We start from the raw sequence: 14794 nt of genomic DNA, 5'->3' as shown, positions 1-14794 counted from the left end.
TACAGTATTTTAAGGAGAATGAGTTGTTTTTTTTACCTAGTATCTCCTAGTAAAATTTATTTCTCCAGAGAGAATTGCACATTGCATATTGGATTTTTTCTAAGTGCTTTTTCTTTAATATTTAAATATATTCTATATTTTGGTGGTATATGGAAAGACAATTATTTAGGTTTGACATCTCTGCTAACTCCTTTTTTTTTTTTTTTTTTTGGTCTTTTCGAGAGACAGCGTCTCCCTGTAACCCCAGCTGGCCTGGAACTCACTATGTAGACCAGGCTGGCCTCAAACTCACAGAGATCCGCCCGCCTCTGCCTCCCAAGTGCTGGGATTAAATGTGTGCACCACCACACCTGGCTCACTGCTAACTTTCTTAATTAATTTATTTATTTATGTGGGTATGTGTGTTTATGATATAGATGTATGTGCATGACATGCATACCACGGTGCATGTGTGGAGGTGAGAGGACGACTTGCAGAGTTCTGGGAACTGAATTCAGTTCATCAATGGCAGGTGTCTTTTCTCAGTGAGCCGTCATCAGCCCTCAGCTAAATTTTATAATGATTTATCCGATAATTCTTTTGTATTTTCTTCATAACTATATTAGGGTTAAAATAAGCTTTTGTATCTTCTTTATTGGCAAATGTTACATTTCTTTATTATTATAGCATGCCTTTACTATTCTTGCCCAATAATACTACTTAGTAAATCAGCAACTTAGAATAAAACATGATAATGGACATACTTTGTTTCATATAGTGGGTTTTTCAACAGTTTACCATTAGGTAGTACCCAGGGCATTACAGGAAATTCCTGTAGGCCCTTTACTGCTTTCAAGATCTTCCTTTTTCTAATTTAATAAGAGTTTTTATCAGAATACATGTTGAATTTCATCAAATATATTTCTATAATTATATTACCATATTATAACTTCATAATGTGTACATCAGATATTAATAAAAGTCAAATGATGGACTAGAGAGATGGCTCAGCAGTTAAGAGCACTGACTGCTCTTGCAGAAGACCCAGGTTCAGAATCCCAGCACCCACATGGCAGCTAACAACCATCCTTAACTTCAGTTCCAGGGGCTCCAATGCCATCTTCTGTCCTCTGTGGGCACTGCACAACACAGGTACACTTACACACATGCAAACATAAACTCATACACATAAAACTAAAATAATAAATTTTTAAAGTCAAATGATGAGCAATATTTTATTTCTGAGACACTATAGACACTATAGCCACAACTTCATCATGGTAGACTTTGTCTTTATATATCGTTAGGTTACTGAACAACTTCTTTAACAATTTACTCTTGTGTTTATAGATGAAGTCGGCTTATAGTTCTCCGCTGTGTGTGTCTCTGGTTGGTTTTGGTATCAAAATGTGCCAACCTCACAGCCAGCTTGGCAGGCATTCCATCTTTTTCTCTATTCTAGAATGATCTATACAATATAGCCTGAGTCCAGCTGTGCTTGGCATTTCCATTAGTGAAATATTTTTAATTATTTAGAATCTTTAGCTACTTCACATTTTAATAATTTAGAGCGATTTAAGTCTTCTGGATATTTCTGAGTTGGTTTTAATAAGTTATATATTTGCAAAAACTTACTGCACATTTCAGTATATTCTATGGTTCAAAGTTTCCAAATATTTCATTGCAAACTTGTCTTAAATATCCCCTTCCTGGACAAAGAGGTGGCTCCGCAGGTAATTGTGTGCAGTGCTCTCACAGAGGACCTGAGTTCAGTTCCCAGCATCAACATTAGGCATCTCACAACTCTAGCTCTAGAGGACCTGAGCCATTCTTCTGGACTCCACAGGCACATACACACGGAGAGACACACATAAATATAAATAAATCTTTTTTTTAAATCCTCTTTTTCACAACCATTATTTTTTTATTTTTATTTGTTGATTTCTTTTTTACAATACATTTTTGTGCATTTCACACATCTTAATTTCATTAAGACCCCCCCATCTGCACTCTCCCATAGCCCCACCACCACCAAATTCCATGTATTCTGTCATATATGTTAAGGCCTATTGAGTCAAGTTTGTGTCCCCAGATGTCCCTTGGTGTGAATTCATCCCCTGGCACTGGTCAGCCTATATAGGATCATTCCTTTAAAGAAGACCAACTCTCTCTCACCCAGCAGTGATCAGCTAAGATGGGGGCTGACCAATTCCCCAGTTCTATGCTGGGATTTTTTCTGGTTCAAGATTGCTACAAGTTCATATGAGAAAGGTTCCATGTGACCATGCACCTCCTCTTCCACAATGGTCCCTAAGCCTGGGTAGCTGAGGTTTAATATAGGAGTCCTGTTCAGTGACACACCCTCTGCCGTGTCTCATTCTCTACACTTTGTTCAGTCGTGGCCCTTTGCGTTCATCACCCTCTGTTGTGTGAGGAAGCTTCGCTGATGAGAGTTGAGCGATGCATTAATATTCTCCCTACCCCTTGTTCCACTCTGTTCTGTGAGCCTTAGGTGCAGAGATTTCATTGCAGACGTGTCATTTAGGGCTGAGCATCTCACAGACACTTATCCTCTGTGTCTGACCAACTGAGGAACTCTGTAATAGTCTCCATCTGTTGCAAAAATGTCCTCCTTCTAAACCATGCTGTGTTCATAATTATGGTTTTTATATTTACTTATCAGTCCTGTCAAAGATATATTCATTGCTTTAGTCATTTAAAAAAATTAACCTTTGAACCCACTGGTTCTTTAACACTGTTATCTTCTATTTATCAGTGCTCCTTCTTTCAGTAACCCTATTAATCTCATACTTTCTTTCGTAGATTCCAAGTGCATTAACTTTCAGACTTTCTTGCTCTCTGATGCAAACATTTGAAACTACATATTCCTAACTACTTTGAACCACACTCATTCGGTGGTCTATGTTCTTCACATCATTCATGTCAAACTTCTGCCTGATAGTCTGACTTTACTCTACAGCCCATAAATCCTTCGTGCTGTACTTTTATCCTGAACATATTCCTTCTGGTTATTTTTTGCTGTCTTTTCATCCATTTTGGCACAAAAGATGAAAACTTTTGGTCAATAGAACTAATATCTCTGAAAGGCTATTTGGTTATATAGATATCCTATCTCATCCAAACAATTTACATAATTTTCTGTCTCTTTCTAAATTTCACACTAAAGCCTTTTACAAAACTTAATGTGCTAAATGGACCAGTTAAAAATAAACGATAATTAGGGCTGGAGAGATGGCTCAGTGGTTGAGAGCACTGATTGCTCTTGCAAAGGACCCAGGTTCAATACCCAGCACCCACATGGTGGTTAACAACCATCCGTAACTCCAGTTCCAGGGAATCTGATGCCTTCTTCTGACCTCCGTGGGCACTGCACGACATGGGTGCGCTTACACACATGCAGGCAATACATTCATACACATAAAACAATAAATAAAATATTTATAAATAAATGATAATTAAAATTAGAGACATTGTTTGGGAAATGTGTGAGTTAACAAAGGAAAGGCAGACTGAAAAGAGAATAAGTCCTATTTCTGCTCTCATAAACTTACTCTCAAGTTCAGTGTCTTGTCCATAAGACATGGTCAACGATATTCCAAGATTCCCTAGGAAGTTCTGTAGATTAATAAGTAGGCAGTGATAACACTGAATTCACAAAGATTCCACTGTTAACAACTGCAGTAAAGATACAGTCATTTGCTCTCAAACTCAACTGTATCGCTAAAGGAATATCCGTGCTAAAGACTGAAAAGCCGCTGAACTCTCAGACTACGACAACTATTCCTACCAGCACAAGAACCCACAAAATCTGGAACTTTAGGGTGAGGCTGGACACAGAGAAACATATCTCAGAAGTGTTAGTTTGCTCCTCTGTCGCCCTGGTTAAACACCCACCAAAACCAGCCTGGGTAGGAAAGGGTTTGCTTGGCTTACGGGTTGCAGTCCATCATCTAGGGAAGCCACAGGAACCCAAGGCAGGAGCTGAAGCAGAGACCATGGAGGAGCACTGCCCACTGGCTCGCCCGGCTACTTTTCTTATACAGCCCAGACCCACCTGCCTAGAGATGACACAGCCCACAGTGGCCCGGGCCCTCCTACATCACGTGCCCACAGGCCAATCGATGGAGGAAGTTTCTCAGTTGACGTTCTCTCCTTTCAGGTGACTCAAGTTGGTGTCAAGTCGACCAAAACTAGCCAGCACATTAAGGCAGAAGGCTTGGGTGGACAGAAGTCAGAGTAGTATCTGTCACCAATATCAGACCTGTGCTGCCCTGGGGAGAAGAGGACAGGGTTTCCTGGACCCAACTGCAGCTCTGCTGCTGGCTTCAGCCCAGATGGTGTTTGGAAGCTGTCATCCGCAGCTCCACCCCCGTGAGACCTAGTAAAGACACTTCCTCAGAGAGTGCCGTCAACTCTGATGGAACAGAGACGTTGCGAGCCCTGTGTTCTCTTAATTCTTTGCTTTCCATTCAGCCTCCCTACCTTGGCAACCTCACCACTATGCCGTCGCCATTTCCAGCCCACAGGAAATGTATTTTATGAGCCTCACTGTTGCAAGAGACAGAGTCCACAAAGAATGAGCTCGGTCTCTAACTCAAGCAGCTCGGTGTTCCCTGGGCTGCAGAGACAGAAACACAAGTAATTTGTGTGCTAAGTACTGTGTGTGCGTTCCCAGAGAGCTGGCAGCCAAGTGATTTCAGATACACTTAATTCTTTACATCTAATCCAAATCTCCCCTTCTCTTTTCTATACCCATCAGATGCCACTTGCGCCTCTGATGGTGACCGGTCTGCAGACGTGCAATGCTTCAGAGGTCAGAAAAAGGTGTCGAATCCCCTGGAACTGAGTTATGGATAGTTGTTAGCCCCCATGTGGGTGCTGGGAATCAAACCCAGGTCCTTTGCAAGAGCAGCCAGTGTTCTTAACTGCTGAGCCATCTCTCCAGCTCCCGGGAGTGATCTTTCTGAAGTACAAATGTAATCGCGCACTTACTTCCATTCCTTTAATGTCCCCTCTAACTTCAAGAGAGGTGGATCCTTTGGCCCTGGGCCCAGCCTAGTTAGCCAATCAGCAGCCTGAACCCCAGACACCATATCCTGCACCCCAGCTGGACTCAGCTCCCCTGTTCTTCCCTCTCTCTGAGAGTCTGTTCAGTCTGTTACAAGAGCCTACCTCACTCCCCACTTGGATCAATGACAGACTTCTAAACCACCTTCATGTTTGGAATCATGGCTCTGGGCCAATGTACGTGCCACTAGCCCTCCAGATGTTCATGTTCAGGAATGTCCGACACACCAGTGACCAGTTTTACAAAAACTCTATTTGTTAGTCAATTATTTTTATGGAATTATTAAATTTGACTAGGTATCAAAAGTTTTGCACAGTCATCGTAACCCTGCATGGTTCTACCACAGTCCACAATAATTGGTAGCAGCACTCAGTGTGGCCACAGCACCCCTAATCGCTGACTCTGTAGCCCTGTCCCTCCATCTCCCTGCCCTAGCTTCCCCCGCCTGCATTCCTGATGCCCTCTGCAGCATCCTCTTCTCTCTGCCCTCCTGCACTTTCTGCCCCTTGCTTCCCGGTGCTCTTAGGGTCCAGCTCTCTAGATCAGCAGGCCAGGCTTGATGTTTTTCTGATTCTCCTTCTCAGTGCTCTCTAGCAGAGGGTCCCACTGTTCTCAGCCAAAGCCTGTTGCTGAAACAGGACCAGAGCAGAGAAAATCAAGCACTTATTTAATGTCAAAAGGAGAAAATAAAGGCCGATCAAATAAATCACTAAATCTTCAAAAAACTGTTAAAACTTCCTATCCAATTCTGGAGAGACGGCTCAGTGGTTAAGAGCACTTGCTGTTTTTCCAGAGACCCAAGTTAGGTTCTCACACCCACATCAGACAGCTCATAATCTCCTGTAATTCCAGCTTCAGGGCATCTAACACCTCTGGCTTCATTGAGCATCCTCACCCACAACCACATTCCCACACACAGAGACACACACACATAATTGAAAACAAAATAGATCTTCTTAAAAATTCCCACTCAAAACCATAGGCCTTTGAAACACTGAAAAGAAAGAAATTTTGATTAATTGATAATGCTGACAGTCCTTCAGAGTGATAACAGTCATAAAGGGAAACTGGGAAGAAAACTCTCAGAGAAGCCAAGATGTCAGGAAAACAGCAAACAACTACAAAAAGGCTGAAATAGAAACCAAAATAAGCTGAAAGGGCCCCATGAGAGATGTGAAAATTTTATTACCTCTCTCAGAATAATATACTTACACACGTACTCAACAGGCACACTTTTATGAATATAGTTATAAGAATATATTTATAAAGGGACTAGGAAACCCAGCCTTTAAAAAAAAATCAAACCAATTTTTAAATTTTTTTATTGAATTTTTGCAGATTTCATACAGAAAATCATCTTTACTGCCCCTCACCCAACTCAATGCACACTGTATATAGACAGTACAGTCTATAGTCGTGGTTTGTGTCCCCACATGTACGTATGTCCCTCAGTGTGAGTCCATCCACTGGAGCCTGGTTAAGACCAAGTGTCCCATCCCTGTGAGAGACTCTCCCCCTCCCAGCAGCCATCAGTTATCAAAAGTTCCTTAGCTTGGGTTGGGATTTCTTACCCACTTCCCCATGTCTATGCTGGGATTTTGCCTGGTTTGAGGTTGCATGGGACTTGTGCATGCTCTCACCATTGCTGTGAGTTCATACAAGTAATTGTCCAGCTGGAAGACTCTGTTTCCTTGTGTCACCCACCACCTCTGACTCTTACAATCTTTCCATCTCCTCTTCCACAATGATCCCTGAGCCTTGGGAGGCAGAAGTTTGATACAGGTGAACAGGGATGAGCACTCTGCAGCCTCTTGTTCTCTGCACAGTGGTCAGTTGTTGGTTTCTGTGTTAGTCAAAATCAACCCAATTTTAAATTATTTTGGATAATATCTTTTTAAAAAGACATTATTATTTTTATTTATGTGTATATGTCTGTATCTGTGTGAATGAATACCAAGTGTGTGTGTAGGGGGGTGGTGTTTGGAGGCCAGAAGAGGGTGCCAGATCCCCTGGAGCTAGATTCCAGGCAGTTGTGAGCTACCGGGTGTGGGTACTGGACATTGAACTTGAATCCTCTGGAAGAATAACAAGTTTGTTTAGCCACTGAGTCATCTCTCCAGCCCCAAGAATATCCTCCTCACAATGTACTTCATAATGAAACACATTAAAATGTGCCATTTAAAGTATCAGGAAGAAAATTTTCTTCATATCCACTTACTATGATTCTCTGGGGCTGGAGAGATGACTCCGTGGTTAAGAACACTGGTTGTTCTTACAGAAGACCCGGGTTCGAATCCCAGCACCCACATGGCAGCTAACAACTGTCCATAACTCCAGTCCCAGGGGATCCGACTGCCTTTTCTGACCTCCACGGGCATTGCACGACACGGGTGCACTTACCTACATTAGGCAAGCAATGCACTCATACACATAAAATAAAAAATAATAATGATAATAATTCTCCTTAAAATAAGCCTTTATAAAATCTATAAGTAGGTAAAGCAGATAGGTTTATTTGCTAAGTGAACTGATCCGTCAGCTCCTGGCTTTGGGTGCCTTAGCCTTACTGCTGACCCTCACAGCCTGGCATGCCTCCCTCTGCACTGGACAGTCAGCTCGGCCTCATCGCCAGGTCTGTAGTGTTGTCTTCCTGCTGCTCCAGAAAACAACGTCCCCCTACTTTGCATCCCCCAAATTAACACATTGTGCTCCACCTTATGAAGACTTAACACTGTTGACAGGTAAGCTGGGGACATGGCTCAGTCAGCAAAACACATACATACACACACACACACACACACACACACACACACACACACACTCACATACCATGTTGGTGCATGTTTATAATCCCAGCACTGGGGAGGCAGAGACAGGAGGATCCCTGGGGCTCACTGGACAGCCAGCCTAACCTACATGGTGAGTTCCAGGCCAGTGAGAGACCCTGTCTCCACAAACAAGGTGGTTGGCTCCTGAAGCATGACAGCCAGGGTTATCCTCTGGCCTCCACATGTATACACATATGCACACATGTGTGCACAAACATGCATGCACAAACATGCACATGCACACATGTACACAAATGTGCACAGAGACACAAGAACACACACACACACAAAACAAATGGACAGATAACCCAATTCCCAGATGGTCTCTCCTAGACCTTTGGAATATCTTTCTCCCTGTATGACAGACACCAATGAAATGTGAATTTAAATGGGAGGAGACAAAGGAGAACAGCTTTCCTGAGCTTTTTACTCCTCATGTCCATTTTTGTATGTATGTATGTATTCTCATAGTTGGTTTGCTTATGAGTCAAACTGAGTTCTGATATCAAAGTTTAAGAAATTATCCAAATATTGAACTTGAGATAAAACAGTGATGTACTGACTATTGGTTGGGGTGAAAATGAAGCTTTACTGTAAAACTGAAAATGTTTTGTTTGCAAAGACCTTTAACATTGCATTTATTATTTAGCTACTCTGTGTATGCATGCACTCATTTCACACATCCTTGATGCAGAGGTCAGAGGACAACTTGCAGAAGCCGGTTCTCTCCACCAAGTCGGTTCCAAGGATCAAACTCAGGTTCTCAGACTTGGCAGCAGACGCCTTCACCCCCAGAGCCAGCTCGCTGCCCCCACCAAGACCTCCATTGTGTTTAGACTTGTCCTGGAGATTCAATAATAACTTCCATTCTCCAAAGAGTCCAGCCTTCCCACACACATCACTGTGTCCGTCACCAAACACTGTGGCACGAAGTTCAGCCATCTACCTTTCTTGCCACCCCTTGTCCTCTATATTCCGTCAATCACTACACCACGTCACTTTATCTCCTGGGTAGTTCTCTATGTCCCCTCCTCTCTCTATCCTATCTTCATCCAGGATGCAGCCTTCATCATCCCTTGCCAGTGCTACTGGAACCTTCTCCCAGTTCCTGTCTCTGATTTAAGACTTGTCTCACTTCTGATCTGTACACCACAGGCACAACGATCAATCTGAAAATCAATTCTGATCATATCACCTGCTGACAGCATCCCATTAACTACAGGAAAAGGGCCACTCTTTAGAACGACTTCCAGAGCCTGGTGACCCCATATTCCTCCCCAGGGTGCTGTGTGCAGCGCTCCTCCCTGGAACATTGGCAGAGTCCTTTCTGATGCTCGCTGTGCAATTCCAAGTCTGCAGCTCTGCCCTCCTGTGATTCCTGCATCTAAAATACCCTCAACTCCGTGTCGCCTCTGGTTAGCCATTAATCAGTCTTGAAGGTTCTGTTGAAGATGCTACTTTACAGGAATCTTTTGCAACCTCACACCCTGTCCTGGTCCTTCAAACTGGAGGAACCTCCTACCTTCTTACTCTCATAGGACACTATGAGTCATTCCACCAGGAACTCCTCACCCTCCATTGACACTTATTTTCATGTCTTTCTTCTTATTGTCAGGGACCTGTCCCCAGATGCAGAAAGGTCACCAGCACTCACAACACATGTAGACCCAACCTCCTGATCTGGAGCTCTCTTCTTCCAAGTGCTGCAATCAGTCTTCCATTTATCCAGTCGTTCAATAACCATTTACTGATGGATTCCATAGCTACGTCCCACCTGAAATCAGATATCCTGATTTTCCACATAGCTGTGGGCATTTCCCACTCTTTCCTTCCCATTCCGGAGCATACAAAGAACATTTGCTAACTGTCTTCAGATTGTGATTCCTGTTGAGATGACTCACTTGAATCACTTTTCTGTGCCTCCTGTCACAGTACTGACTGATGACATCCCTCTTTTTATGGTAGACTGGCATAGCGGAGTAGCTATTGCTCAGTCGTCGCTGGCTTCCATCTGCAGGGAATGCAGATCTCAACAGTAGCTGTCAGAGTTAAATGCATGTTGATAAATAATATTAGCCAAGTAAGAACAGGTTATTATTTTGCAGCAGGTCTTTGAAACCACTCAGCCTGAGCCTGTCTTTCCTACTTCAGAAGTCTTCCCGCCCACTGGCTTTAGCTGCTAATGGGCACCAATTTGTTCTTCAAGTTCACATAGGGTCAAGTTTAAAGAGCTTTGATGTTAACCCTACCATTTCCAGAGAAAATCTCAAAAATAAATCAGGAAACTTAGAGGACAGGAAGTTGTCAGTCTATGGGAAGCAAAAGCAGACTGGCCACCTACTCCAAAGGCCCTGGGCTTGAGCTGGAAAATAACAAGAAACAGGGCCGTCCCCAGCCTCTCGCAGTGATAATGAACATTTGAAAGTGAGTGAAGGTGAGAGAAATCCAGAAAGGGCTTGGCCCCGGAAAATTAGGAGACAAAAGCAAACGTTTCATTATCACCTTCCTACAGTATATCCACTTCTCAAGCAAAGAGTACAATTTATGCCATCTACATCATGAAGGCGACTTTAAAATAAGGTGGCGAGCTGGGGAGATGGCTCAGAGGGTAAACATGCTTAACCACGTAAGCCTGAAGACCTGAATTTGATCCTCTGAATCTATGTAAAAAGCCAGGTGCGGTGGCACCTGTCTGTAATCCCAGCACTCTTCAGGGAGATGAGGTCAGAGGGGAGAATCACTAGGAAGCTTGAATACGCAGTTCAGTAGCGGAAACAAGAGAGACCGTGCCTCAGAAAGAAGGAAGGAGAGAAGAGGCCCAACAAGTTGACCTCTGAGCTCCATACACACACCGTGGTACACATGCACCTGCCCCTCCCCACATACACACACACACACGTTAAGTAAATAAATAAATCTTAAAAATAATAACAACAAACTAATCATTAACTTTGTACACTGACTACTAGATCAATACCCCAAAACCTTTGAAAACAGATTTAAACATACAAAATTTTACAAGGAATCCAAATATTTTAGGATCCATCCCAGAAACAACACAAACAAGGGGCATTGCTCCTCACCAGCAAAGTTGAGCAGTGGGTTCCACTGTTTATTTCCCAGGGATCATTAGTGATGAAAGACAAATCTCCTTTAAAATATTTGCACTAATTCTTTGAGAATTCTATGCAATGTATTTTGGTCATAGTCACCCTATTCATTCCCCTTAAGTCTTCCCAGATCCATCCCCACCTCTCTACCCCCCAATTTCATGCCTCCCCCTTTTTTAAATTTAATAATTCATCAACTCAGTTTATGATGTCCATATACTTCTGAAGTGTGATCGACCTACCAGGGTCACACCGTCAAGGAAAACTGACTCTCCCTCCCCCAGAAGCCATCGACTGTCTCCATAGCTCCTCAGCTAGGGTTGGGGGCTCATGAACCCTTCCCACTCCATGCTGGAAGAGTAACTGGCTTGATTTTGTGCAGGTTTTATGCAAACAACCACAGCTGCTGTGAGTTCAGAAGTATAACTATCCTGCAATGTCTAGAAGATTCTATTTTGCTCCAGTAGTCCATGAACTCTGGCTATTACAGTCTTTCCACCCCTCATCTGAGCTGGTCCCTGAGCCTTGGGGATGGGTGTGATACAGATGTCCCATTTGTGGCTGAACACTTCACAATCACTTATTCTCTGTACTTTGATCAGCTGTTCAGTGCTGTGTTAACCACCATCCACTTCATAAAGAAAGTTCTCCGATGAGGTTTACAAGCTGCACTAATCTGTGGGAGAGAGCTGTGAATTTGGAGGGTAGTTTGTTATTATCTCCATTTAGCAGAATAAGAGTATTCGGTTCACCTCCTGGGGACTGTGAGCTCCCCAACCATGACTCCTTAACCAGATTCGCCAGGCATATGATTCCTCCTGTGGAACAGGCCTTAAATCCAAGCAGAAATCAGCTGGTTACCCCGTTACATTTGTGGCACTATCGCCAGGTTAGTCATTATCGTAGCCCAGCTGGGTAAGGCTGTTGGTGACTTTTCCCCCAGAAGCCTGCACAGCACCTTCCAGTGCTGTGAGGGTTAGTCAGCAGGGAGGAGGCTTCCTGGTCAATACCGACTTGATTTCTCCATTGTCCTGTGACCAAAGTGTGTGGTATCTTCAGCAATAGGGTCTTACCATCAAGTTCTTCTGGGCAACCAAGAGCAATGGCAATAGCCTGTATTGTTTGGGGGGTCTCTGTGACACCCCTGACCAGCAGCTCAAGGAGAGGTATCCCACACCTGCAGTGGGCTTTTTATTTGGTGACCTGTGACTTCTGGGAGGAATATTAGCCTCTGTGTAGAGTAACTCCAATTAAACTCATTTATATGAGTCTATGTGTGTATGAAACTTATAACTAATAGGTTTCCATATGACTTTTTCCAGCATCCTTGGAGTTAGTTACTGCATCCCAAAAAAAATCTTAGGGGAAAATCTGAGGTCGTTCTTCTACATATTCGCTTTTGGTTTAAGGCTAAAGAAAAAAAAATGAGTTGAACTTTATCTTCATTTTTAGCATTCTGTTCTTCCTTCTGTTCCCAGACACAATGGGCCGTGATCTTCCCAGCTCCACGGCCCCAGTCCAAAGTTCCCTTGTCTCCTCCCTTGAGAAGATAGCTGAGGCAGTAAAGTACTTGTCTTGAAAGTTTGAGGGCCTGAGTTTGATCCTCAGCACTCATGTATAAAAATCTGGAAGTGGGGGTGCATGTCGGTAGTCCCTGTGCTGGGGGGGTAAGATGGCTCTCTCATGGGCTCCAGGCTAAGGAGAGACAAGGTGAGAAGTGTTGGGAAAGACACTCAATGTTGAGCTCTGCGGAAACATCAGGGTTTGAACTTGGGAGATGATTCAGCTCCAACCTGCCTGTCCTTCCCTGTGCTGCTCCCAAACAAGAAACCGAAGACCCAATAAACCTGCCCAGATCCATGGAGCCTGGCCCCAATTGACTGACAGGTTTCTATTGCACATGAGTGTTTTAGAATGTCTAAAAAGAAAAAGGAAGATGACCCAGTAACCTGGCACATCTTCACATGGCTTTAAAAGCTCAAGCCAGCAAAGCCCAAGTTCCGGGCAGAGGAGCTCCGTCCATCCCTACCGAGGGAGGAGGGTTACACCGGTAGATCCCTGGTGTATCTTGCAATTTCTTTGCATCAATGTCCAAGTAGATTCAGAAATTATACGCCAATGATTATCAACTTCATTAATGACAAAGTCAACAAACCCAAGGCATTGTTTACAGGGTTGAAGGAACACTGTCCTTCTCTAGAATGGACAGAGGAAATTAACTTATAGTGAGAAATGAGTTCCCAAAGCAAAGAATTAGGAATCATGGGGCTGGAGAGATGGCCCAGAGTTAAGAGCACCGGCTGCTCTTACACAAAACCCAACTTTGGTTCCCAGCACCCACAGATCCAACTGTATGTAACTCTGTTTCCAGGGGATCGACACCCTCTTCTGTTGCTCAGGGTTGCTCCATGCCTGTCTCTGTGCTTGTGAGGGTACATGCTTACATGTGTAGATGTGTGTGTATGGTTGTGTGTGTACATGCTTGTGTGCATAAATGTGACTATGCACATGTTTGTGCGCATTTGTAGATGTGTATGGCAATGTGTGTGCATGGTTGTGTGTGATGTGTGTGTATAGATATATATGAGTGTAGATGTGTGTACATGCTGTGTGTAGATGTGTGTGATGTGTGTGGATGCATGTTGGCAACCAGGGGTTATGCAAAGACCCAGCTTCCCCCAGGGACATTCCCAGGGCTCCTGAGGATCCTGAGCCCTAGGAGGGCTGAGCAGGAAGCCATCCGCCCTCTAGGGGCAGCAGATTACCTGTGAGCCTCATTAAGACTATTGTTTTCAACCTCAGAAACATCTACCAAAAAATCAGGGACCACGACCTCCTAGACAAGAGGAAAACGGTGACGGCGCTGAAGGCTGGGGAGGACCGGGCCATTCTCCTGGGACTGGCCATGATGGCCTGCTCCATCATGATGTACTTCCTGCTGGGGATCACGCTACTGCGTTCCTACATGCAGAGGTAAGGCTGGGCCTGGACAGCTCCCCTCAGCTCTCTTCCCCTCCCCTCCTCCCCTCCGTTCTCCTCCCCTCCCCTCTTAAGACTATTGTTTTCAACCTCAGAAACATCTACCAAAAAATCAGGGACCACGACCTCCTAGACAAGAGGAAAACGGTGACGGCGCTGAAGGCTGGGGAGGACCGGGCCATTCTCCTGGGACTGGCCATGATGGCCTGCTCCATCATGATGTACTTCCTGCTGGGGATCACGCTACTGCGTTCCTACATGCAGAGGTAAGGCTGGGCCTGGACAGCTCCCCTCAGCTCTCTTCCTCTGCTCTCCTCCCCTCCGCTCTCCTCCCCTCCCCTCCTCCCCTCTGCTCTCCTCCCCTCCTCTCTCCCCTTCCCTCCTCCCCTCTGCTCTCCTCCCCATCATCCATTCATCCCCAGTGTCATCTTCCTCATCTACTTTCCTAACAGCTTTCATAGGTGACAGATACAGTGTTTCCCAGTGGTGCTGGTTGGTACTAATGATAAGCAGAGCTCTGTATGTGAACTGCTTGCCATGCGCCTGAGCCCCACATACAGCACTTCTCTCTCACAGCTACTCCACAGGTGAGTGACTCATAATGTGGAGACACTGGATGCAGCACATGAGCTGGGGAGACGGCCCTCGACAGCGTGCTTGCCACACAAGCATGACGTCCTGAGCTGGATCCCTACAACCCACATGAAACCCCAGGCACAGTGCTTTGCACTTGCAGTCCCAGCCCCGAGGAGGTGGAGACGGGCAGATTCCCAGAGCTCACCGGCCAGCCAGTCTAGCAACTTGGGGTG

General features: G+C 44.5%; 1 protein-coding gene across 1 annotated transcript in view; it reads left to right on the top strand.

The window, feature by feature from the left end:
- Kcnmb2 (potassium calcium-activated channel subfamily M regulatory beta subunit 2) overlaps positions 1-14794 on the top strand; it is a 277623-nt gene that overhangs the window by 241988 nt on the left and 20841 nt on the right. The window contains exon 3 of the mRNA XM_017799521.1: positions 13809-13979. Within this exon, the coding sequence (XP_017655010.1) occupies positions 13809-13979 (171 nt within the window). The remainder of the gene's footprint in view (positions 1-13808; positions 13980-14794) is intronic.

Source organism: Nannospalax galili, unplaced genomic scaffold (genome assembly GCF_000622305.1).
Source record: "Nannospalax galili isolate Female #2095 unplaced genomic scaffold, S.galili_v1.0 scaffold179, whole genome shotgun sequence".
In the NCBI taxonomy this organism is placed as follows: Eukaryota; Metazoa; Chordata; class Mammalia; order Rodentia; family Spalacidae; genus Nannospalax; species Nannospalax galili.
This window is presented reverse-complemented; position numbering and strand designations above follow the sequence as displayed.